The sequence below is a fragment of the Topomyia yanbarensis genome, chromosome 1 (assembly GCF_030247195.1).
Source record: "Topomyia yanbarensis strain Yona2022 chromosome 1, ASM3024719v1, whole genome shotgun sequence".
NCBI lineage: Eukaryota > Metazoa > Arthropoda > Insecta > Diptera > Culicidae > Topomyia > Topomyia yanbarensis.
The window spans coordinates 181,638,048-181,665,958 of record NC_080670.1 but is presented as its reverse complement, the minus strand read 5'-3'; the positions used below and the strand labels follow the sequence as shown (position 1 = coordinate 181,665,958).

The 27,911-nt window shown below is 37.8% G+C and overlaps 2 protein-coding genes and 1 long non-coding RNA gene across 5 annotated transcripts in view; 2 read left to right on the top strand and 1 right to left on the bottom strand.

The window, feature by feature from the left end:
• LOC131683611 (netrin-B-like) overlaps positions 1–27,911 on the bottom strand; it is a 208,995-nt gene that overhangs the window by 144,290 nt on the left and 36,794 nt on the right. The window lies entirely within an intron of this gene.
• Positions 1,005–2,881, top strand: LOC131683629 (uncharacterized). 2 transcript variants are annotated; one of them, XR_009304543.1, is made up of 3 exons: positions 1,005–1,098; positions 1,152–1,411; positions 2,341–2,881. It is a non-coding gene; the product is annotated as an uncharacterized LOC131683629 (long non-coding RNA). The 2 variants fall into 2 exon arrangements; XR_009304541.1 differs by having other exon boundaries at positions 1,152–2,280.
• Positions 18,970–19,994, top strand: LOC131683623 (uncharacterized). Its single transcript, XM_058965755.1, has 2 exons — positions 18,970–19,171; positions 19,230–19,994. Exons 1-2 carry the CDS (start codon positions 19,078–19,080, stop codon positions 19,925–19,927), a joined length of 792 nt encoding a protein of 263 aa, XP_058821738.1. The 5' UTR covers positions 18,970–19,077; the 3' UTR covers positions 19,928–19,994.

The window sequence follows — 27,911 nt, the reverse complement described above, 5'->3', positions numbered from 1 at the left end:
GATGGTAGTAGCTCGGAAGGGGACACTGATTATGTACCTACTCTTGGAGCCAAAAGGAAAAGAAGTGCTGCCTCGTCCCAGAAACTCCCACGTAGAAAAGAGACGGTACTGGCCAAGTCATCTAACTCAAAGAAACCATCGACTAAGAAACTAGTAGCCCCTGGTTATCAAATTCAAGCCTAGGGTCTGATCTCCTTTAAAACAATTGTGGAATGGATTTTCAACGTTTTTGAAGCTCTGGCGCAATTCAAGAGTATAATCTCTGCCTGGATCCCAACTATTAGCGAGTTAGCTAAACAACTAGTCGCTAAATGGCCCGTGCTATCTTCACTTCGGCCCGATCATACTTTGAGTTTTCGTGTCTTTAATATTATTAGACTAGACAGAGACGATCATCATGAAGGAATACTTTTGGGGATACGAAAATTTCACTCTTTTTACAGAGTCAACCCCCTGCCTTCACAGGTACTGAAGTAGTGGCCTGTCAAATCTAGAGAAAATTTTCAATAGGACGTAAGTAACATTAAGAGCCTCTCTTTGTTTACTTTCTCTTTCGTTTATTACGACGTCATTACAACACTTTGTATTAATTTTCCAGTACATATCGAAAGCCGATGGTTTTTACTACAATATTATGCAAAGAGTAGAGTCAACGACACGACATGAAACTTAGTGCAATATCTCTAAGAAAAAGTGTTCAAAACATTTTCCGCCGGTTACCACTATATTGAGTAGCCCCCCGATGCAAACCAAAAAATAATTTCTCCAGCAACTCTTCTTTGTTTATTAGGTTTTACACCAACCGACGTAACCCCACAAAATGAGCCGGATGAACTTCGTTTGACAATTCTCGGTGGTTTGTTTACATGGAAGTTACGTGAGTTCGAATGTAATAGATGAGCACCCGTTGCACTCGCACTCACGCAACTGACAAGGTAAACAAACCACCGAGAATTGTCAAACATGAACTTTATTCACCATGAGTTCATTCGTGTCGTCATCTTGTAGAACTCAATTTGGTATTCAGTTTCTGTTGCTGTAAGCAACCATGTTTACAGCATAGTAAATAAGAAAAAAATTATATTCAGCAACGGATTCGTAAGTTCTGTCTATTATTCTATATTTCTGGGGTAATTTGAAAACATTTCCAGGTTTCGACGCAGCTAGTTTTGATAGATTTATCAAAGGCCAAGTTGGCACTATCACCGAATAATTTTGCCTGGTGGAGCAGCAAGTTCGACGTGTCTTGGTAGAAGAGATTAGTGAAAAGTTTGCCCCGGATCGTCCATGACTATCTGGACATACACAGAGGTCAACTATTCGCAGCATGATAACGAGTCAGCGCAGAGCGAGACATATAAGGAGTTTTGTCTAATTGTTTTGTACAATTGTCGTACTTCATTTGTGGAAGGTACGTTAGACTACTGAGAGAGCGTGGTCGAAATGGTTAGTCAAGTTGAATGAATAGCGTGCATCAAACATTAAATGTCAGCAAGGAATAGAGACACCAAAACTGAACGTTAGATTGGAGGACCTAGACGGCTGAACCTACCGGCCCGAAGCTTAGCATGGAACGGCAATCCAACTCGTAGAAGAAGCACGTAAAATAGCTAAGAATGAGTGCAAAAATGCTAATCCCGCAGCGGCTTAGGCTGCGCTACTAGGTATACCAAGAATTGAGTTTTACATAAGCCTCGATGCAAGCCCAGGTTTACCGATATATTAATGCCATCAGAAAAAAAATCTGCTAAAGGATAAACGTAACCATGAAATAATTACATATACTGATTAATTAAAGAAAAATGATTTTGGAGCCGTCGTTTGTTCTTTTGAGCAGAGCTTTCTTTAATTTCATTAACAAGTACGCAACAATGAAGCCGGTAGTGGTCTTTCGCGAAAATTTCAGAATCGAGGCTAACTTGCGGCTAATATTTCACCCTAGAATCATGTGGAACTTTCTAGCCATGTATTAGGTTTTCAATGTACGGAAATAAAATGTGTATTTTGAGGAAGACAGCAGAGGTACCGGTATTATTTGAGATTCTAGATCGAAACAAGAAGCGAAATTACATGAGAATGGACTGACAAAGACGGCGTTATTGCTTGTGGTAGATGCGCTCGAATGATATATGTATGAAGGTTTTACCGCAGAGAACAGACATCCATTATCGAACAAATATGTTAATAAACTTTTGAATGAATATACATTAAAGCACTAGCGCCGCTACATTGGTGCAGATAACTTAACTACCATCGAAAACGTTAGGGATTTTTACATAAGTTGAATGCTGAAGATGGACGTCTGTTCTCTGTGGTTTTACTGTTCATTTTAAATTTCAGCTGTTAACAGCATGCAGTCGACCATCAAGGAAACACTAGACATAACCTTTTTTGGCGCAAAAGGTCGTGCGAGTATTATAAACAATAACAAAGGACTACCAGGATTGACGGATAGCGGTGTTCATCTGTCGTGGAAATTTACGTCCGTATAAGGCTCCCTCAGTTGTTAAGAACGAAGGGAATCAAGGGAGTTGATAAAACTAAGGCTTTTCCAATTGTTTCCTGATAGAAATTCTGATTATTAATGCTTCATCTTTTCGTTCACAGTATCGATCACTTGCTTGGGCCACATCAGGTAAAAATTAGTCGATCGATTGGAAGGAATCGGATTTCCGAAGACAGTGTATTTACTGTGTATAGTACTGTCGCGGAGCCACCATGCAGGACGTCAAGGGAAGTAACTGGACTCATCAATTTTACCCGTTTCAGGCAGATGAATACCAAGACCACCCGAAACCGTGTCATTTTATATTTCGGTGTTGAGCTTATGAAGAATATTGTACAGCGAAACAAACGAATTATTCACTGATAAATATTCTATAACGAAAACTAGATCTTTCTTCATATTTTATTGACATCATGTAGTGTAATAATATAGAGCAGATTATAATAATTTGATCTTATATATTTATCTTAATTTATTTTATTTCATACTTAGTCAAGCCAGGGAACTATTTGGCTGCCAGTTCGTTCGTCTGATAAATTTACGTATTAAACGCAGTCTGATCAGTATCGGTTTTCTCATTCGAATGTCGATATAGGTATATTCGATTTGCTTCACCTAAATTGAAATGTTTGTAATTGGGTTTTGACGTGAGTTTTTTAAATGGCGGAATTTACTTACATGAAACGATATCTGCCGGAATACTGAACCCTTTAGTGATTTCTTTACAGTGTTACTACAACCTTCGAAAATATGACGGTAATCTTTTCACTATCCTGGGCTGGTACTGTTCGACGGTCAAATCTCGACCGAGAGTCACTCTGCATAGATACATCCGATATGGATGTCGTAGGAGATGTGATACCAACTTCATCTTGTGTAATTGTATATTTTGATTTCCATGAAATTAGTTAAATTTTGCTGCTGTTGATTTATCTGTTGCCCTCCATTTCAAATATTATGACGGGGTGCTATTGTTAGACACTTTTTAGAAGCTGTGGTAATAAGTTCACGGTCACAAAACTGCTTGTAGCTAATTTCTTCGGTAATTTCTAAAATAGTGACGGATTATTACTAAACGACTTTTGAAAAGCTAACGAGTTGTTTTGTAATAAACTTGTTTTTTCCTGCGTAACCATGGATTGCAACGGTATCTAACCAATAAGTTATTTGAAATAAATGACAGATTATTAAGTGTTGCTGGTTTTATTCATTTACTATCAAAATGTCATATTTGACATTACCAGTTACCTGAGTCACTGAGGGGTAGTCATATTTGCGATACACTTTTAGAATGCAAGTGTCTAGTCGTGTCGTTGGTAGAGTAGTAAATGTTGAAATGGCCGAGTAATGAACAGAAGAGAAAGACTCCAAAGAGAATCTCTCATTATAACTTACGTCCTATTGAAAATTTTCTCTAGAAATACAGATACAGCGACCTATGCCTTGCATCAGTATATATCCCACCAAGAGCTCAGTTAAACTTCCAGCAGCTTAAAGGTATAACTGAGGTTCTCTCTGCGTCCCGTTTGATCTTAGGGGACTTCGACTTACATTGTCTTGCTTGAGGGGAGTCTTACGGTGATAATCGGGTCCCTTTCATTTCCGATCTGTGCGATGAGTTCAGCATGGCTATCCTGAATACTAAGGAAGTCACAAGAGTCCCAGCCCCTCCAGCTCGAGAAAGCAAATTGGATCTCTCCTTCTCTCTGTGTGCTCGAATTCACTGCCGCTCGATTGTACTTGGAAAGTCATTCGAGAGCCTCATGGTAGCGACCATTTGTCAATCGCTATTTCTATTTCCAATGGACCTAGTCCAGCGGTGCCAGTAGATATCTCGTATGATCTTATACGTACTATCGACTGGAAGAAATATCATAGTTCCCGGACAAGAATTTTTTCGGCGCACTGCAAATGATCCCGAACTCTCGTTCACGATGGTCAATTTCTCAATAGCTCTACTATCGTGCAACAACAATGCCCCGGGTCCGGATAAGATCAAGTTTGCCCTAGTTCAAAACTTACCGGACTCAGCAAAGAAACGTTTGTTGACTTTATTCAACTGTTTCCTTGAACAGCTTAACAGCTCAATAACTCGCAGATTATTTTTGATCTAACTATGAAATATCTTACGCGAAATATTCCAGATCATCTACGCTCGTATATTATACTAGCCCTTTTTCTGCTAACCACAATCTTATCGATCAAAACAAACAATTCTTCACAGATGGATGAATCAACAGTTTTCGGAGTATTTAACGTGAATCACAGTGTTTTTCATAAACTGCAAGAGGCATATAGCATGTACGTGGCGGAATCGGCAGCAATACATTGTGCTCTTGGCTTAGTGAAAGGTTCTGTCTTCTGCCAAATATTTCATTATTACGGACAGCTTCAGCTCTATTGAGGCTCTCCAATCAATGAAGCAGACCCGGTACCCTTCACATTTCCTGTTGGAAATACGAAGGATTCTTTGTGCTCTGGCCAACCAGTCATTCCACGCGACATTTGTGTGGGTCCCGGCCCATTGCTCAATTCGAAGATCCGCCACGGTGCGCCGCCAACGCCCCCGCCACCGGTCAAAGATTTCTTTTAAGCCGCCACCGATCAAAAATACATCGGCGCACTCATATGCTCGTTTGGCAGCAATTTTTGACACTTCGCTAGTATGTGTTTAAAGAGTTTGTACATAAAATTATTTTCAATTTCTAAAAAGAAAGATTCGTTTCAGTTAATATTGTTAAATTGAATGTGATGTAATGATAGTTCTACAAATAAGAATCACTAGCAATCATCAGATAGGTCAGATTAATTTCTGCGTATCTACTTTGAAACTCAAAATAAGTTAAAAACTTGCTACAAGTTATTATCCTTCACCAGCTCTTCCCAGCTCAGAAAGTTAGCAGCTTCCCTCGTTTTCTAATAAATTTAATCATAGCTCCCCCATATTCCGTTTTTAATTTGATTTCCTCTCTCCCCGTTCCCTGCTGAGCTGCATTCGTACTTTTCCGCTCGATTGCATGCTGTCGGGGTGGGGAGGAGGCAAGGTTCCCTCTGAATTTCGCAATCATCATCCAGGTTTTCTGCTGGGGTTTTTCTTTGCGGGTTCATCGCCACATTTCCGCACCCTGACGGTGCAAAAACGACCCGGACCTGACGATGGATGCGTATCCTGTCAAGGGGAGACGAGGGAAAGTAACCTTTGCACCCCACCACGTTTACTACTTTTTCCTGGTAGACTCCTCGGTTCCTGGCTCAACGCAAGGCCACGCCGGCCTGTATTGGTACTGACTGAGGTAAACGAGCAGGCAGAGTCAGTTTGGGATGCGGAAGTGAGATTTATCTTCCGGGTGCCGGTTGTTGTTATAATTTTCTTTTCGATTCGTCATCGCGAGGTCTGGATGATGGGGGGTGGTTTTTGCTGGATTTGAGTTCGCCGGGGTCTGCATCAATCAATGCGATTAGATTCGAATGAAATGATGTTTCATTTTTTTTCACTCTCTCTCTCTCTCTCTCTCTCTCTCGATCGGGAAGGGTGACCATGATGATGTTGGTCGGAGACGAGTTCACGTTCTATGTTTCAAACACAAACTGTAAAAGGTTTCTATCACAACTTAATTGACGGAAAGAGACCATCCTAATTAAATTCGATGTGCGATAATTAACAAAATCGAATTAGTCTTCTTCACCGGAATGGTGGTGAGTTGTGGTGTACTTTTTATGGGGAGGCTACACCGTTCAGAACTCAAACTTTCGTCAATCGCCATCTTAGCTATTGAAAGTAGGAAAAGAACGAAAGAAATTTAAACCAATTAATAACTTCATTCGATTCTTCCACCTGTTGCTGCTTGATGTAAAATTTGAGAGCTCCGCTGCTTTTTTAATCAAATTTGTTTAATTCCTATTACCGGAAAGGAGAAGTTGTGTAAAATCGTTCATAATTCACGATAGTCGATGAGTTTGGCAGAATATGCAATGAAATTTGGCTTAGTTCAAGTTTTGCGAAATTTATAAAAAGTCAGGCTGAAAGCAAACATAATTTGATTATTGATTTGGAATTTTCAAATCTGAAAACACGTAGTAAAACATGGTTTTGTGTATCGACTTCGTCTCATCAGTATCTGACATACCAACTTGGCTACTAGATTGACGCTTAATCCAAAACCACGAAACACGAGTTTTTGCCACGAGCAAAGAATTGATCGCAGATGACGTAACCTGAAAATTGTGTAGATGTGCTGTTTTTATAGCACCTCAAGCGAGGACAATACCGAAAGGACACTAATTCACTCGTTCAAAACGTAAAAATCCTACTTTATGAACTCCTGCAAGAATTCAAAGCCAGCTGCAAAAACTTGTTCCGAAACAATCTTTTCTCACTTATTGTTCCTTCTAGCTACAAGTTAGCACTTTCGTAGTAACGTCAAAAATCCATTTGCCCTTCTTCGCTTCTCATTCCCTGCCAATCCTCCGCACACCCCGGTACGGCGCGGGGCATTCAGTGTGGATGTTACTGGCCAGTGCGACCTTCCCGCTCACCTTACCCGCCGGGGTCGCACAATTTTCGCCGCCTGTGAAACGTAACCATCGTCATCCGCACCTCGACGACACCCGACTCGACTCGAGACTGGAGGTATTTAAAAATTCCATTTGGTGAGATTTCACACCGGACGCTATCATCAGCTCGTCTCGGCCCGGCTCGGCTCGGCATCCATCGTGGTCCACTCCCGGCCGCCCGTGTGGGAACGGTACTATGCGGTTCAGGTGCCAACAGATGGCGGTTGGTGGCTAATAGGGGTACGTACCTATGTACGTACTGTCCTGCCCCAGAGCCACACGACTACGACGGCGGCGACGACGACGATGATGTTAGGAAGCTAATGGCCGTCGCATGATTGACCCTCAACGAGCCAAGGGTAGCAAGCGGATGGATACAGCACAGAACTGGCTGCTGCGGCATCTGCTCGGTCGGGGTTGGATTGTGCATTTGGAAACCTACAGAACAACAAAAAAAAGAAGCGGATTGTGAAGGAAAGGAACTGCAAAAACGGACGGAGCACAGCAAATTGATTTGAGTGTGTCATCGGATGGTTGTCCACGGTAACCGAAATTGGCTTCCTTTGTACTCATCTAACCTCAACACCTGCAATGGTGCGTCCGTTCAAGCAACTGCTTCGAACGATTTCCGAATAAAAATTAACAACTATCTGCGATCTACGGTTTATTTTTTATGGTTAACAATGAATTTTTGGACTTGTAGAATATATAAATGATTTTCCATTACGTAGTGCACAAAATATTTTTTATCGATCCCTTGAATCAGTGACGATAATTGAATTACGATAAAGCATGTGATGGTATGGGTATGATGGATGGCTCAAACCGTAACAATAGCAACCCATCATGATCGATTTGCATCCTGTGCCGTGTCAGTCGATCTAACGTTGCCGGCTCAACTTCAATCGGTATTCTTCAATGACAAAAGGCGGTGAAATATTTTAATGTGCTGCCTACCGATAACCTTCCACGGCCAGAGACAGTTGCCAATATAAATTCCTGATATATCAAACCTATCTTAAATTCTAGAATCCTCGTATTCATCTGAAGAACAAGAAAATTGCTGCGAAAACTGCTTCTTCTTTTTCAAAATCGGTAGAGGCCTAAGTGACCCCTCGTCACATTGCAAAGGTATTAATTGGAAGTATAAGCAGGTACCTGGAAAACTGTCCTGCTCAGTTCATTTTGAAAATTATGTTGGTACATGTACTCGATACTGTATAGGTCTTAGGGTGGGCCAAAAATTATATTCCAGCTCCGAGCAACTTTTAGGTACTATTTTGGTCCTAGAACAAGTGTGCAAAATCTTAGCTCGATTGGTGAAACTATATTTTTGCGCCCACTGTTTAAAGTTCACATGGGATTTTGTATGGGAAAATTAACTTTTACAAAATAATTCCTCCAGGAGTCGCCCATTACTTTATAGGAAATTTAACAAAGAAACAAAGTCTCGAAAACCACTAAACGATCTGACGCTTGAGAAAAAAGTTATTAAGCGGAAACCGATTGATGCTCTGACGATTGAAAAAATATTTTTTTTTACATTTCTTATAAAAGAAATGTATAGAATTCGCTCAAACTTTCAAGATTTTTTGCGAGGCCCGGAGGGCCGAGTCTTATATACCAATCGACTCAGCTCGACGATTTGGGACAATGTCTGTGTGTGTGTGTGTGTGTCTGTGTGTGTGTGTATGTAACGGACAAATTCTCATTCGTGTTTCTCAGCAATGGTTGAACCGATCTTATCCAAACCAATTTTAAATGAAAGAACTAAAAAACAGTATGAACGCTATTAATTTGTTTTTGATTCTGATGTTTATTTTCCAAGATATGAATGCTTGAATGCGTAAAAATGGCGTTTTTTGCAATTTTTTTCAAATTATCTGCCGAAATTGACAATAAAGATTGAAGATTTATATGTTTTTAGACAGCTTTAACGAATACCTTTCAAACAAGCTATAGATTATTGAAATCGGTCTATTATTAAAAGAGATATTTAACGTTAAATGCGGACGAAAGATTTCTATCATTTCCCATTGCCAGAAATATGACCAAAAACATGTAATCTATTATTAACGCCAAAACGGCTTATTTTAGGTCAATAGTATCTTCGGAGAATTTAATGGAAATAATATGCCCTTTCTTTTGGTATTATGCTTTTGCTGATTAATCCCCCTATGAGTGAGATATTTTCACAAATTTTCTTGGAAGTGATTATATCGAAATGATGTCTTCAGCACATTTGTAGCTCTTACTTTTGCGAATAACTTTACTGAAGACTTCAAATATCTATTTTGAATACTTTAAAAGTTATGGCTTGTTGTTAGTGGATTACTCTTTGTCGCCTAACAATTGTTCAATATAGTAATAATCCATTGAAATAAGCTAAACATTATTTCGATAAAACGAATTTTGTATTTCATTTTACTATCTATAACCGCTAGAAATAATCACCGAACACTTCCAAGTTGTCTGGAAGGAACTTGATAACATATCAGTACAAAAATGTTCATTTGTGCGAACCTTCTGACTGCAATTTTTCTAACTTATAACCATCGGATCGATCTGAAACATATCGGAAAATAAAAAGCAAAATAAATAACTAAGCAACGGCGTAGCCAAGAGAAGGTTTTGGGGTTTAACACCATACAACCCCTCCCCCCCCCACCACACCCAAAAAAAAATATTGGATTGAAGTTGAAAATTTATTGATGCAGACTGATTTAATTCAATATTACAATAACAATTATCTGATCCGTAGATTGATAACCTGTTGTTGTAAACGTCATGAGGACTTTTGATAAATTGTCGGAATGGGGTTCTGATATGTAACTGATCTATTGGTCTTGTTTTCACAGTTGTCTAATTGCATCAATATCAAATTCCTGCCTGAAAACATTCCAATCGAAAATTCCAGAGTTCTGTAATCAATCATAATCCTCAGATTTATTTTCAAATTGAGCTCGCTTTTGTAGAGATGTACTGTAATAAGGGTTTTTATTTAATAGGAAGCGAAGTTAAAATTGATTTAATGTCTATGAAACATAGAACTGCTCACCAAAAAAATGCATAACTTTCAACATTTGCTAAAAATGTTTTTGCCTTTCTCATTCACTCTAAAATTCGTCAATCTAATCCCGACCCGGAGAGCCGAGTGTCATATGCCAATCGACTGAGTTCGTCAAGATCGGAAAATGTCTGTGTGTGTATATGTGTGTATGGGGAAAAATGTGACCTCTGTTTCTCAGAGATGGCTGGACCGATTTGCACAAAGTTAGTCTCAAATGAAAAGTACAACCTTCCCATCGGCTGCTATTGAATTTTTTATTCATTGGACTTCCGGTTGCGGAGTTACGAGTTGAAGAGTGCAATCACACAGCGAATTCCCATATAAACCGAAATGAAAAATTTTCAAAATCAAATTTGTATTTTTAATGCCAAATGACTTTAAAATGCATGAAACATTGAGATGTTTGACAAAAATTGACTTCTTTGGACTTTGGTACATTTTTGCCTTTCTCATATATGCAATCAATCTAAAAATCGACAATCATACCGGCCCGGAGGGAGTATGCAGTGAGGGGCTGCTACTTTAAAATTGAAACTAGTTTAAAATTTCTTAACAGGTTGAAAATTTTCGGCAGGACCTGGACCTCCCGGATCTTTCTCCATGATCCGCCGCATGTTTCAAGCGATGTTTCAGTATCACATAGTATCTCAAGATCGTGGCTGTCGATCCATTGTATGTATGTGCAAATCGTACTGAACATGTAATATTCATTTCCACCATTATATTGAACATAACCAGCCATGGAATCGTAGTCTGGACAAATGAGAAAAGCACAATTGAACCACTATGTGGATTAAAACAGGTTTTTATTTTGGGAATGCGTCGAGTTGAGACGAAAACTTAATATGATTAATAACGAGGATAACACTTTCCGAATGTAGAGAGAAATTTATGAAAAATGATGATTTCCATTCGACTCTAGCAGGTCCTGATCGATTTTGATGAGCATTTGATTTTTGTTGTATGACCAATTATATGTATAGGTCAAATGTTTAAAAACAGTAATTTAAGGTCAAGATAGCATCATTTTGAAACCGCCAATTTCGGAGGTTTAGTATCTTCGATGAGTTTTACAAACGTTAAACAGCGCATCATTTGATAAAATAATTTTGACGGTATATCGTCCAAGAAGTATTTATGGTGAATTTTCTCAGGTTAATATTCATGACTACAATAAAGTCTCAGCAAATTCGCTAGACACGAACTCTGTTACTATTTTCTGAAAAAATAATTCTGCATAATTTTAAAACTTCAAAAATTACGGTTTCGGAATTATGCCGTTTGGACAGTATGGTCGATTTTCACCGGACCCCCATCAAACCGAATTTCTGGCTACGCCGCTGATTTCAAGTAAGTAGAAACAAAGTCGTTCTACACTCGTTCACAAGAAACTTTTTCGAATGCTGAATATCTATTATAATACATTGAAACCTCGATTTTATCAGCCAAATATGAACATATGTTTGATGGGCTCTAGCAAACGAACAATACTGAATTCGAGTAAATCCTTTCTTGAGCATGTTTTCCTTATCATGAAGATGGAAATATGCAAAAATAAAAAGTTCATCATAATCAGAAATAGTTATCAGACTACATCAAGGGACGAGAAGAATATTTTAACAGCTTCAGTTTATTATAAAGAAAAAAAATTGCCCGCTTTAGTCAATGTCCCCATTTTGTCAGCCTAAAATACGCCATGAGACTGAGAAAAATGGGTCTTTATTGTATGTATTATTCACTGTGTTTCACATTAATAGGTACATTTCATTTTTGGGGATTTTTTATTGTATCGAACTACAACAATTTTTAGGTAATTTTCAAGGGGTTTTTTTTAAAACTTCTTGCAAAATTTGGCGAACCTATTCCAATTCGTATACCAATTATTTGGTATACTTAAGGGTTAATATGTTGCAGATAGAGAAAATACTGAAATTTTCAGCTTTTTTTTCTACACAATATTACGAAAGTTTATTAAACAGTTTTTCCTAATAAGTTTGTGAAAATTATAAACTATTTGAATTTTTTTAATAGTTTTATTTTTTATTTAACCGTGATTTTTTAATAAATAGTGACCATCGCTTCACAACGTAGTCTATTTTTCATGGGTTGCGGTGAGCACGATCTCTCGAATTGCTGAACTGAAAATTATGGAATAGAAATTAATTTTTAGTATTCTTTACAGATTTAACTCGCCGCGCAGATAGCTCTGAATTAGACCCGCTGGTGCCCTAAGACGATTTCGCTAGATTTTCAGAGCACTGTGCACCCAGTGCATTAACGCAAGTGACGGAAGGTTATCGAAAAGATTCGTGAAAATGAAAATTCCAGTAATGATGATGACTTTCCCAAACGGTTCATTTTCGAGAGGTTTTTATTTTTTCTTTGGCATTAGGATTAGCGATAATCATTTAAATCAAGGATACTACTGGGAAGTCACCTTTAGAAAAAAGTCGATGTCGAAGTAAAATTTGAACTATGCACGCATGCCCTTCAGCTGCGATTTCATTTCAACGCTTTTTTGTGAAAAGGGCGATACTTAAAAATGTAAACATAGGGCTTTTTTCATACATGCGAATGAGGGCTTTGAAACGCAAAAAATTAATCTAAAATTTTTGATTCTACGATATTACTTTCTTAAACTACAGCAAAAAATACAACAGGTGAAACTGTATTTTTGTTTGTTTATTTAAAGTTTCGCCCTTCACGCTCCATGCAAACAAGCAGGGCGATACTTTTTTTGCTAGCAGTGTCGTATTTTTTTTAGGATTATCAAGCTGATACCAGCTGAAAATAGTAACAATGATCGCTATTGAAAAAACCCGGACGAAATCGGTGGTGTAAAACGGTAGTTATTGTAAAAAAACGTAAGGGCGATACTTCAATGCTGATAGGTGGGACCGAAAAAGTAAACAATCGCCTAAGGGGCGATACTATCATTTTGTCAATTACAATAGCAAAAACAAATTTTAATTTAATAATTTCAAATACTTTATGAAGTTTTGGGTTTCGATCACTGAATCATGCAACCTAGGATGTAAAAAACACAACAGTTCTTAAATAGGAAATACAACCAGTCTGGAAATATTCACTGTCGAAGGGGAGTGGGCGTAGCTATTGGTAAATCAATTGCCTTGTACGCAGCGCACCTGGGTTCGAGTCCCGACCCCGCACATAGGGTTAGAAATTTTTCCTAAGAGATTTTTCTAACCCGAAGAGGCGAATGACCTTAAGGTTAAAACCTCTATAATTGAAATAAAAAAAAAAATTCACCGTCGTTTTTTTTTTGAATGGTATCACTGCTAGTATCGCCCTTTTCAAAAAAAGCGTTGATTTCTTAGTTCTCAGTCGCGTTGGAAATTTGAGTAAAGTATAAACTTCAAATCGATTCAAAAAAAAATTCGATTTTTTTGGCTCAGTACAATATATAACCCCTTTAGGAAAATTCTTCAGTTTTCCCACCACAATTTAGATATTTTATTAATAGAGCATTAGCAATAATTCGTTTGTATGTCTATTTTATAGGCAATTTTTTCGCTTTCCTATTGATTTGGTTTGATATTTCTAGCACTGATGTTGTCCAATGCTGATTTGAGCGATTCTCTGGGTCCTGCCACTATCCCATGCAGTATGTGTTATCAAAAACATCGCGAAGCATCAAGTTCTAAATGTTCTTAAACGATATAATATCCGAAGAGAGTGATAAGAGTTATAAGAAATGTCTCATCACACTGTTAGGTGGATTAAAAGCGTTTTTTCTAGCAACACTGCTGTTGGTTGTCCAATTCTACACAATTTTGTTTTAATCCTCTCTTAATGTGTCTAAATCGTTTATCCATACTATTTGGCCACTTCGCAAGGTTTTGAGGGATGAAGTGAGGCTTCTTTTGTACATAATAAGAGATAGTTAAAAATTTTGTATATAATTAGAACGTCAAAAGCAGTGATTCTATGAAAAGTGAAATTTTCATCAATCGGTTTTTGCTTAATAATTTTTTCCACAAGTATCAGATCGTTTTGCAGTCTTCTAGACTTTGTTTCCTTGACAAATTTCCTATAAAAATCAGACATCTATTTGTTTTTAGGAGGTAACGGGCGACTCTTGGAAGAATGAATTTGCAAAAGACAATTTCCCCATACGAAATCCCATGTAAACTTTAAACAGCGGGCGCAAAATTATAGTTTCACCGATCGAGTTAAAAATTTGCAGTGTTGTTCTGGGAGCTAAATGGGACCCAAAAAGTTACTCTGAGCCAAATTTTATTTTTGAAGTAGAATACTTCTAACGTTTCAATATGGGGGCCCGTTTCAAAATATCGGCTGTGGCAGTCGCAGTGAACGTTAATAACTTCCATCATACTTAATAGAATGATTTGAGGTTTAAGGCAATTTTATCGAAAATATGTTCCGCAATGTAGTATTAAAATTTGGAGTATGTATAACATGCATTAATACCGAAAATACTGTGTTTTAAAAAAATCCTTCAAAAACTGCCGAAAAAGGGGAAAATTTTCAGCTCATCTCGGCCAGCACCGTCAATATGGTGCACCAACCGAACACTTAAATGATGAAAAGTTTTAAATATAGGTTCGCTACAGATTCGTTTCTATCAACATTCGTATTTGGTTGCTTGGCGCGAATGGATGGCTGTACAATACCGACAAATATTTGTGAGCTCTACACGACTGATGAATAGATGAATCAGTTTGTGTTGAAACATGCTACTAGCAGTAGCCATCATTTTCATTTCTGATGGATATAAGATAGCATACACACACGAAAAAAAAATCGATTTCAAATCATCTGACTGAAGCTCGTTCCTGATTGGTTCCCGCTAATTTCATGAACCAAGCCGCAAATCTGGTCAGAAAGAATTGTCATTTCAGTCGGTTTCAGCAAGTCCACTTGTCAGATGTCAATACCGGTAGAGGTGATTATTAGGATTCATCTCCGTGGATTAATTTGTGCAGCTCCGTATTAGTAAGCAGGAACAATTGGAACAAAACTATTTTCTTCGGCAAACAAATTAGCCCTTATCAGCGCTATCATTCCATTAGAAAGAATTAAATTTGAAAATCTTTTCTTTCGCCAACCGCGCAAATAATTGACGTTGGAAAACAAATCGGCAACTTCAATTGCCAAACAATCGATCGAATCATTTTCCCGTCAATGTCACTTTTCTGATTCAAATTTTTGTAGGTATTTTCTTGCTTCCGTCAAATTGGTCAGTTCATTTGTTTTATCGCACATTTTTCGGATATTATTATAGAAAATAACTAACCCGATAAGAGGGAAGTTATTTTCCAAAGCACGAAATGGAAATTTCATTTGTAATTCTTCTGAGAACGATTTTGTGGTCCTAATAAGGACCGTTTGTTGTGATTATATCGCCGATTTCTTACAAAAACATTGCGACTTCTGTACACGTCTAGTGATGGAGGCAATTTTGAGAGCGCCTTTGTTTGCTGCTGCTAACGGGGAGTATTCCTTCCAGGAACTAACGATGCGGGTCCAGAGCGAAGTGTATACAGGTGTACACATTTTTTTCTATGTGTGCATCAGCTGTCACTTTTTTCGGGTAAACAAGAAGAAACAAAGAAGAAAACAGAAGCACGTGGTCCCATACTTCATTCTGATTGGTTAGTGATGTAAACATTTGCTCTTTTGCGGTCCCGGACGCCATACTTATTTTACCACGTGCTTACAAGCTTCGTTTCGATTGGTCGATTTGTTGATTATGTGCTTCGCGGTCCTGGGCCGCCATGATTAATTTCACTAGCAACAAACCAACACACTCAAACATGACGAATGTGAACACCTATACTATAATGCATCTCGGGTCCAGAGAGATGAGAGATGAGAAACCGACCGACCAATATTTACGCGCGAATACGCACTACTATCACTCTCTTGCAAGGATGCAAAATGTCTACCTTTTCCACGGCTGTAATTTTTCTGCCTACATTCTCATTTCTCTCTCGATGCTGCTGTCATTCGCTAGTGCAGGACGCCCAGCGCTGTACGGCTGCCTGTGTGTAAAGCAGTAACATGACAGAAAACTACTGTCCCCAGTACAGCCACCAGACGCGAGCGGTACAGCTTCTCTTTCCTTATTTTACATTTTTTAATATTTTCAATCTTTTTAATATTTTTATTCAAAAATGACTACAATGAATGCGGCTCATTTACGCCACGGCCGGCATCAACGCTTTCGTGTGCGGGACTCTCCCTTTGGCTATGCAGAGAAAAATGTACAAAGCGAGAGAACAAACTTTACTACGCCACACTCTCACCGAGCAGTCGGAGTACAGCAGCAAAACAAAAATGTATTCTACTGCTGTACGGCAAAATGTACTCGGTTTGGTTACTGTTCTGGCAAGAGCTGTAGTGATGCGTCGCTGTAGCGGTCTGTACGGCTTGTGCAAATGTAAATATATCGAAAAAATGTAGTTTATCGGTACCGTTGGCATCCCTGCTCTCTTGCTCGCTCGTTTTCGTGCCATGCACTTTTTCATTCCTTTCTGTTACTAATACTAGCATAACCTAAACGAATACGCGTCTTTCCCCCACCATCCATTTAGTGGGCAGTGTTGCCAAACGCATTTTCAGCGTTTCATCAATAAAATTTCAACAATATTTTCAAAGAATGTTGCAGATTTGAAAAGAAGAAAACTAGTTGACGATGGAAAACAATTCCCAATTTTAATTTTTTAATTTTAATTTCTTAACCATAATTATCACAACGAATCATTTGAAAATTTCCAAACGCCATCTTTCTTTAATTGATCCAGCAATTTAATATTTTCACCATACCATATGCGGTTTATAACGCTACAGCTACACCAATCATGTCAGTATCGCACCCATGGACAACAGTTCAATCCGGAAATAGAGAGCAGAAGTCAGCAGCATCCAACGAGAATCGAATCCACCGCAGCATTCGCCAAAGCGAACATAAACGGTCCTTTTCAGGACCACCATTATTTTAATGAAGAATTAATTAGAAGGCTTTCCCTTTTCCGCAAAATCCTGTTGATAACCTACATATCCATATAAATAATCCTTAGTGTATTCTACTTCACTCCGGTTATGTCTCTGACATTACCCACCCATTTTTTGCATATAACCATGTCCCACTCTAATAGATATGTTATTCTTATTAGAAGAGGCTTGCTTTACGCTTTTATGCCTCATTAGTTAAGTATGTAATTTATTCATAAAAGAAAGCTTGAATAACGCCTACTGGGCGGGTATGAAACAGATTTGGATTATATCATCATCTTCCGAATAACCTATGTTATACAGTGAAGACCCGTTTTATCAGCCGCTTGGTGAATTTTAGGCTGATAAAACGGAAACATTGACAAAATCGGGATATATATTTTTCTCTCTTTTTAAGAAACCGAAACTTTTAAAACATTCTTCATTAGTCCCTAGATATAGCCTCATCACCTTTCCTGATTATTTAGCTTAGACTTCTCTTAAAGGGGTCTGACAGTACCAAATTTAAAAAATAAATGATTTTCTTTGCATATTTCGGTTCTCTAAGAGAAGAAAAATATGCTCAAGGAAGAATTTACTCGAATTCAACTTGGTTTGTGTGCTGGAGCCCATCAGACCAGGGATGCCACATTAAAATCTGTGTTTCAGTAAAAAAAAACTTTTTACCATCTGTGATGACTAAAACAGGAAAAAATCTGTGAAAATCTGTGATAAATTTCCAAAAAATCTGTGAAAAATCACAATATTTCCAAAAATCTGTGAAAATCTGTGAAATTTTCATCAAAACGCCAAAAATCTGTCACCTGTGAAAAAGAATCTGTGATCAAAAATTGTGAAGAAAATCTGTGACATTACAGAAAAATCTGTGATCAGACTACTGTCAATTTTTATATGAAGCTGATAAAACCGGGGGTAGATAAAAGCGGGTCTTCACTGTAATTCAGCAAAATACCAACTAATCGTTTCCAACCAACTTAGTCCTTTCACGCGTAATCATGATTGGTGTCACTCATTTAGGTCTGTAAGTATACGATGCAGGATCATGATGCCGAAAGTCATTTGGCCGAAGGCGTTGTCAAACCGAATGAGCCATTAACCCGAATGTGTTATAAAGCCGGATATGTGTTTACAGTAGCGTCGAGTCTCCGCATCCCCGGCCAGAGCCTTAAATCTCCATATCTGATCAATGCACTATGACATTCATCAGATTCACCTTTGTTATTTTACCGCCTCCTTTGTTACTAAATGTATACAAAACAAAACAATAAACACAATGCCCCTATATTTTTTCTCCATTTCACAAAAACGAGTAGTAGACGTAGCGCCTATCGTTTTCCTATGACAATCCGAAAATTTAATCTTATTTTTATTTGCACTTGTTTCATTTTTTAAAAACCGAATTAAACCACTTAGCGGTGAGATGAGACATTTCTTACACTACACTATCACTGTTGGATCATTCATTATATGGCGGCCGTTCTCGTTTGTGAAATGAATAATAATGCGATGACTAATCGCCCTTCCGAGAATCCAGCTCTACAGCTCCAGTTGGAAAAAACTTGCCAGTACTTGCTTTTTGACGGGGACCTATTTGACCTCTGATCAAACCTTTTAATATAGGAGCCCATTTCAAATTATTGCCCGGCATGATGGCATTATGAGAATAATGGTTATTACTTTAATCATAGCAAACGGCATATTTTCACAATTTGGTCGAAAATAGTTACAAACGATCATGTATCAACTGTATCGATTTTGTTGGCTATTTTCGGCAAATTTGAGACTAATGGCGTTTTCGTTTTTGAATTGCACTACACCGGTGCAGTGCTACACCATTCACTGGAAAAACGAACGAAAACGGTGTAGTAGTATTGTGTCTGTATCGTTGCTATAGTGATCAAGGTGATTGTTATGTTCATTCTGTTTTGAAAAGTAGAAGGTGTGAAAAATGGATATCAATCCGGCAGAATATTATGTTGTACACATGGACGATGGGACGTTGGTGGAGATGAACGGATACGTCCATCTCTGCAACAAAGAATGTAAGTACGCACATTAATTAATTTAATATTTCTATAATTATATGATTATGTTTTCTAGCCCATCAAATGGTCGAGGTAAGGTACGAAGATGCTGCTAGATTCTATGGGTTACCTCCGCTGGTTGAAGAATCACCCGTAGCTGAAAAATCAGCCAAATCATGGACCGACGGACAGACGAAGTTGATGCTCTCGCTCTACCGCGACAAAATGGAGGAGGTGGGTCCACTAAAAAAATTTAAGTCCAAAAAACAGTTATGGACAAGTATTAAGCAAGGCATGGAAGAAAAAATTGGTCCGATGTTCAACGAGAGGCAGATTGAAAATAGATACAAAACTCTGACCCGGCGGCATCGAGCAACCGTCACACATAATAAAGTATCAGGAAACACACTCGAGAAGGCGGCCTATTTCGGTGAGTTATCCGACATAGCGGCCTTAGATGACTCGTTGGAGCCAGAAATCCTTATGGACACAAACTCTATCAGGCAGAAGACAACAAACGACACCATGTCCGAAACGATCACGATAGCGACAACAGCAGGAGGCAGCACTCCCTCGACGTCTCATGGTAATGGTTCCGCGGGTAGTAGTGGCAGAAAACGAAGCCAGCGTAACAACGTCCAGTGGCAGCTACTAGAGGCATATAAAGAGGCGCAGGAAGCCAAAAAACAACGCCACATCGAACGAATGGTGAAAATAGACAAACTGACTGATATACTTGGAGCAATGGCGCAAAGGAACGATTCATCTTTTTGAATTTAAAAAATGATTCTATAACAATTGACCGAACACTAGTAACTAAAAAATAAAACGCTTAAGCTTTTCCCTAGAAATACATTTTTCAGAAAGAACCAATTCCAAGCAAACCCTAGAAATTATGAAAGTACAAAATATACTAGAATGTATCAAAACCCAGAAAGATTAACTAACCACCATATTTATATTCTTCTATTTTTTCAAGCAAGGTCTTAACAATCCGCTACCTTTAAATTGTGTCCACTTAAACCATTCCTCACACCAGATTAATTTTATTGATTTTGTATAATTAGAATTAAATTTTTTGTTGGTTTTATGCGTGTAAATCTCGATACTGTGCTTACCATATCTCTAGTTAGGTGAGTACTTCACATGAGTTCTGCAAACTAATGAACCAGCAAACAGTTATATGTATAACAAAAGTCTCATCTCACTGAAAAGGGGATCAAATCGGTTTTTATGATTGTATGTGAATAGGACACAAAAATCATAAATTTAATCGCTGACAATAGGTTTAATCCAACTACTGCTACAGTTGTGTTTTTCTGAGTCATTGCATATTTTTAATGTTTATTACAATGTTAAATTACACATATAATGATTCAAAATCAATATTGGAGTTTTGAAAGAATTCTAAAAGTGAGACACTATTTTGGCAGAAGTAGTATTGAGTCCCTCTCGATAACGGGAACTGGGCGTGGGATAGCGTGCGCATGGCCTCGGTATAATTTATGGGCTTATTCCCCATCAATGAAGTAGTCGTCGCTCATTCAAAGACTTCGTGATCGCCATAATCAGCAAATTTTTCGTTGTAAATTGTTATGCACCTTTCATTTGAGCATAATGTTTTTAAAACCAACCAGCTATTTTTGAAAAGATGCACAAACACTCACAAACAATTACCGAACCCAGATGAATGGATTTCGAATTCAGAGTGATTGCATAGCCTTTCTATTTGAGAGCTTATTCAGCCAACATCGTTATTCTTTACCAATGACATCATCTATCAGGAATTAGGAATCATTAGCGGCTGGGTCAAATGGCACGTTCCCCACGTTGATCGGAGATTTTTGCCTTGCAAGTTTGTTTTATTATCATTTCCCTAATGGGAAGAATTGGGGAAGTGGTAAGGAAAATGACACAGAACGATTAAAATAGACCATTATGCTCCCCCAGAAGAATGCTGAACTATCTGCAGGTGCTACAATAGCAGGAATAAAACTTCCAACCCCGGAAGGATTTAGAAATTTTTATTTAAACAGTGAGTGGATATATCAACACCCTCGAGGGGTTATTGAGATAACAGAACAATAACATACTCGAAGAGATATTGTCATTCAAATACGCCTTAAACTATAGCTCTTTACAACACTGGGTTAGGAACGATAGCATATCCTTGAGTTTCAGCTCTCCGTACATAGATTCATCTATGTATGAAGAACCAAAAATTCGGATATGCAATCAAATGATATGAATTTCCGTAATCGGATTCACAAAGATCACACGAATAATACTCAGCACGCTGAATAGCAGCAGTGATAATTAGGTTTACAATGTCCAGTCAGTGCCCTAACTAGAATACTGCAATTGTGCTTGGAAAAATGCAACAAATTCTTTGACATTTTCGGACTCACATTTGGTAGCACAGTTTTTGTTTGAACGCAAGTTTGCAAGCTACGCCAATGGTTGGCATGTTAGGATGCTGCCCAAGAGTGAATCTTGTGCTTTATTCAACTTATCGTAAGTGTTAGAACTGGTTCTGGACCAACGAAGTCAGTCGCAGCACTCGTCACACATAATCGCGAAGATTTTTGCTTGGAATACAGTACCAAGAATCTACCAAGTGAATGAGACTGGTTTGATTTCATTTCACGACAATAGACTCCAGCACCGGCCCGGCCCTCCAACAAAGAACCGTCAGTATAACAAACTACATATTCTTCAAGTTGTCGCTCCATCCAACCAGACAGCCATTCCACGCGAGGAGGAATTCTCACATTGAAAGTTTTAAAAGGAAAACTACGAGTGAGTAAGTGTGGGAGCAAGTGTGTACTCCCCAAGTAACCATTTGGGGCCACAGTCTCGTCTGGCTAGTTGCACGATCTATTGGGTTACTATTCCAAAGCCCAGTAACTTTAAGACGGAATGCACAACAAAGTGCTTCTTGTTTCAGAAACACATACAGTGGTTTTATGTTCAAGAGTGCCTCTAGAGCAATTATATCATATATTATTATATTATATTATATTATATTATATTATATTATATTATATTATATTATATTATATTATATTATATTATATTATATTATATTATATTATATTATATTATATTATATTATATTATATTATATTATATTATATTATATTATATTATATTATATTATATTATATTATATTATATTATATTATATTATATTATATTATATTATATTATATTATATTATATTATATTATATTATATTATATTATATTATATTATATTATATTATATTATATTATATTATATTATATTATCAGCAATTCCAGGAAAAAAGTTATACGATTCCTCAGAGCTCTGTAATATTTGGTAGGATCCTTCCTTACCGAAAAATATTGGATACATACTTTTTTCTTTCGATTCCCGCCGATACTGAGTAAGAACATACATACATACATACATACATACATACATACATACATACATACATACATACATACATACATACATACATACATACATACATACATACATACATACATGCATACATACATACACACATACATACATACAGATATTTTGCGATCTCGGCGAACTGAGTCGAATGTTATATGAGACTCGGCCCTCCGGACCTCGGTTAAAGTCAGATTTTGGAGCAATTGCATAACCTTTCTATATGAGAAAGGCAAAAGAATAATATTTAATTAGCTTACTCAGCATGAGTTCAATGTTATCTTCATGTGATTTTATTTTGAAATGTTGGTGGAATGGGTTTGAAAGTGGAGGGAATGGGGGGTTAGTAGAGTGGGAGTGGAGGATGCGTCAGAAATCCTTCATCTTATTTCGGTATACGGGGTGGATGAAGGAAATGCGGGCGTGAGGGTGGTCCAAGGAGAGGGGAGTATGAAGGATCCTTGGTAACACCCCTGTAACTCCGGAAGCAAGAGTCAGAACCGAATGAAATTCAGCAGCAGTCAACGGTATTACTGTATCTTTCATTTAAAATCAAGTTTGTAAAAATCGGTAGAGAATTCGTTGGGGAATGGGTGTGATATTAGTTTAATAACTTGGCGGGTTCCCCGAGGGCGTCATGAGCCGTCATAGGTGGCCAATGTAGTCAAAGCTGCTTTGATTGATCATTAGTGATCCAGACCCGCAAACTAGAGTAATGTTACATCAATTTTAATATGTTTTACATCATTTGAACATCATGGTGGTACCAGTTTATATGGGAATTTGCTGTGTGACCGCACTCTTCAACCCGTAACTCCGGAACCGGAAGTCGGATCAACTAAAAATTCAATAGCAGCTTATGGGAACATAAGCAATAATATAATAATCATATGAAACTAAGTTTGCGAAAATCGGTTCAGCCATCTCTGAGAAAATTGTGTGAGTTTAAATGACACACACATACACACACATACATACACACACAGACATTTGCCGATCTCGACGAACTGAATCGAACGGTGTATGACACTCGGCCCTCCGGGCCTCGGTTAAAAAGTCGATTTTTACAGTGATTGCATAGCCTTTCTTTATATGAGAAAGGCAAAAATGTATTTAAAATAAACAAACTCTTAAAACTAAATTAATTAAACTAACTCCCGAGCCAAGTCAAATTCGCAATCGTATCGAGCAGCTAGAGGTATCTGTTGTGTAGAGTGTCAAACGACGTATGGTGTGAAGGTCGAGCAAGATATGGATTGGAACAATCGGTAGGCTTCGAAACAACAATTGCGATTGGCTTCGTATGTTGTGATCGAAAGTTGAATGACAAACAATAAACTCGAAAATTTAATTCAATTTATTTAAAAAGTGGACCTCGTGGCAGTAAATTAAATATAAAAAGCTAACGAATAAAGTTATCCGCTATGGAGTCCCGCTTGAGTTCTCCTAGCCGCCGAAGCGCTTCATTTCGCAATCCTGTGTCGATCCTTCGCGTCATTGATGCTACATCGGCAGAAACGTCTCCGTATACTGCTTCTTCATTAAAAGCGTCTAATGCATCGTTGCGCAAAATGCAAATATTGTGCAACACACAACATGCCATTATGAACTTCGATTGCCTCAGGGTTGTGTGAAAATCCAAGCGAGTTAGCTGCCGAAACCTCTGCTTTAACAGGCCAAAGCTGTTTTCTATCGTAACACGAGTTTGGCAATGATGTAAATTATATATTTTCTTTTTTATTGTCATATGGCCATTATCCCTAAACGGCGTCAGCAGAAATTCCCTAATCGAGTATGCGGAATCCCCTAACAGGTGAAATCTTTGTCGGCAAATTTCAGGGATCTTCTGGCTAATGCTTGACATTGAGAATATTCTTGCATCATGTATTTTACTGGGAGGGCCAACAAAAACATCTAAAAACCTCTTATCGGGACCACAGATACCCTGCAATGTTAAGGATAACATATCGTGCCTGTTTGAGTACGTTGATCGAATCTTGTGTTTGGGTTTTCGAATTGGAATATAGGTGCCGTCTATGCACCCGATTACATTCTTGAATTTTGATAGCTGTAGAATAAAAATTAATTGTACATCAAATAAAAGATAACGTAGAAATTGTCGCTCACATACTTTTTCAAAATCGTTCGCGATGTTTTCTTTTTCCGTTTCGTTTTCGGGGAATTTTATAAATTTGCTTGAAATGTCGTGGAAAAAATTCAATAAATTATCGAAATATTTCAAAAAAGTGGACTCTGTCATGTTGAAAAGATTTCCAACCTCTCTGTACGAATCTTTGTTCGCTGAAAACCTAAAAGTTAAGAAAAGTATATCTAATTCATTGAAGGACTTCCAGAATATTGTGATGGTTTATAGTTCGTATCCGAAAATCACGAACACTCTTTCATTGTATATGAAAGCTTTTTTTGTTAAAAGGAGGGGGAGGGAGGGGGTAAATGTTTCAGCGTGAAAAAAACACTTTTTTTGCGAATTTTTTTAGAACTTAGCGTGAAGCATCAGTGCATCATTTCAATAACACGCTGTTATTTTTTCAAAACGACTCGGTGACGAAGGTTTTGTAGAACGTCTCTGCAAAAAACCTGATTTGCGGTGTTACCTGCCATTCAAAAACTACTTAACCGATTTCTTTCAAACTTTGTATACACATTATATGTTAAAAATACCTAACCCCTACGTTGAGTTTTTGGAATATTTTTTCATTTACTCATAAAAGGTGGATTTTTTCGTGAAGAATAGCAATTTTTATTTAAAAGGAGTAAAAAATCCCCTTAACTGAAAATTTATCTCAAAAACTCAACGTAGGGGTTAGGTGTTTCTTACATAGAATATGTATGCAAAGTTTGAAAGAAATCGGTTGAGTAGTTTTGGAATGGCAGGTTACACCGCAAATCAGGTTTTTCCAGAGACGTTCTACAAAAAGCTTCGTCACCGAGTCGTTCGTCGATATTTTTCTATAGAAAAATTACAGCACGTTATTGAAATGCTATACTATAATGTACAAAAATTTTGATTAATTCGATTCACATAAAGCTCTACAAAAATTCGCCAAAAAGTGTTTTTTTACGTTGAAACCCTTACCCCCCCCCCCCCCCCCCCGCGTCCTTAATCTAATTATAAAATTTCATTTGTATGTTTCTGCTTTTGGTTTAATTATCATTACAGTGCAGTAAAATTTTAATATACATAAAAAAATTTAAAAAAAACTGCATCTATAGAAGCTACGTATAATTTCTTACCAAAGAAAAGGAAGAACTTGGCGATCTGCAGACACCTCTCGTCTACCTCGACCAGAATTGCTTTTAAAAAACTGTGTTGTTTCGTATCTATTAATTATAAACTGCGCAGTGCCTCTGGTAAGTCGAAAATTAGCACGAAACTACAAATTAAAAAAATGATAGCGGAATGTAAGTAGAGTATATTTGTATGCTCACTTGTTCTTCGGTATAGCTTTGCACTACTTCCGTTAAAAAGTCGTTGACTTTTTTCTTCTTCTGTCGATTCTGCTGCTGCAGAAAACACAAAATCAGATCATCAGAATCTGAACTTGAACTCTCGAATAAATTCAACAGGTCTTCCATTTTCGTAATAACAGTCCAATATTGACAATGGGATACAAGTAAACAGTAGCCCATGGCAACCCAAGCAATGCAGTAGTGCTACACTCGCTACACTCTACTTTTTATAGGTGCTACACCATCGGTATCGGTGTAGAAAAAGTGTAGCACCGGTGTAGTGGAATTTGCAAAAACGAACGGTTTCAGTGGAAACACCGCTACACCGGTGTAGTGCAATATAAAAACGAAAACGCCATAAGAGAAACGAACGCAATGAAATTGAAAGACCGCCGGCGTCGGCGGTAAAACATGATGATGAGTTATGTTCTACCATAGACCATGCGGTAGACTTGGGTGCAACGCCCAACTCCTACTCTGCAGAAGGCAAAGAATTCTTCACATTTCCTTTCGATCATGCCCATATGAGTCTGCCTAGTTCTAGTTTTCCGTTCTAAGTTTATAACTGATTCACTCTAGAATACCTATCCGTCTTTCAATTTCATTGCTTTCGGTTCTCTTAATCTCAAATTTGCCGAAAATAGCCAACAAAATCGATACAGTAGAACCTTGCGGCAATTAAAACATAGTAACAGATCATGTATCAAATTTTAAAGTATTTACAATGAACCAAAAGTTACGGAAAACATGATTTTTGGAATGTCCTGCTTAATTGCCATTATTTGCTGAGTGCCGACGTAACTAAATTGTGGTGCCACGTCTGTTTTTTTGTATGTTGTTCGGTCTTCATCTATAAAAGAACGTACACCGATTTAGTACGTTTGGTATATAATTAAAGAGCCATATAGTGCAAATGAAAGGAGCAGGCAAACAATTCTGTTGCATTAGGTCGCTGTGCAGTGAATTGCGCTGCATTATGTCGCTAAAAAGTAATAACCTTGGCTCATTAGCCAGGACAAGGCTACTACCTCTGTCCCATCCCAGGAGGATCAAAGGAGTGACAATAACCCTCTTAGCCAAGTCACTCCCAACGATTTATCAAACCTCCATCAAAATGAAACGGTCGGTACGGTTGTCCACGTTTCTTCCTTATTTAAGGTTCGAAATGATTCGTTGATTAAATTCTTCACTTAGCGAATTTGATTGCCGTATAATTTTGAATCATCTTCATTTTGTACGCTGCACAGTTGGCCTGGCTGTTTTAATCATTGCGTCACATACTATATGTGCTACAAACAATAATATTGGCAAGAAAAATTGTAGGTCAACGTCTGCAATTTTCCAGGATCCCTACATATATTGGTTGTGTATGTGTAGACTAAAAAGTAAAAAGTAAGAGAGAGCTTCTCGCATTCATCGAAAACAAGAATATTCGAGGATCGGTATTTCACTTAGGGCTTCAGTACCATGGCACCAGTTGCCACAAAAAGGATCGATGCTTTGAATCTCCGACTTTGTGCAATCTATCCAAATCCAGAAAATATAACCCAACTTGTGTGAATGGTTTAAATCACTGGTCGGGTCGAATAGTAACAGATAGCTGTTCGTTTGTTTATTTGTGTTAGGGAAAATTTTTAAAATTCACTTCATCCCAAAGCTGCACAAAATTCGATTTTTTTTTCTCTCGTTTACTGAATTCCAATTACCACTAAAATTGCATTTTAGATCCTGCAAAACTAGTTCGCAACGTTATTTGGTTGTTTGTGGAAGAATTTGTATTTTACCGGGAGTATATCTACTTCCGCTGAGCTCGTAAATTCCGTACAAATTCTGGACAAATCCGTACAGGAATTTTCTCCGG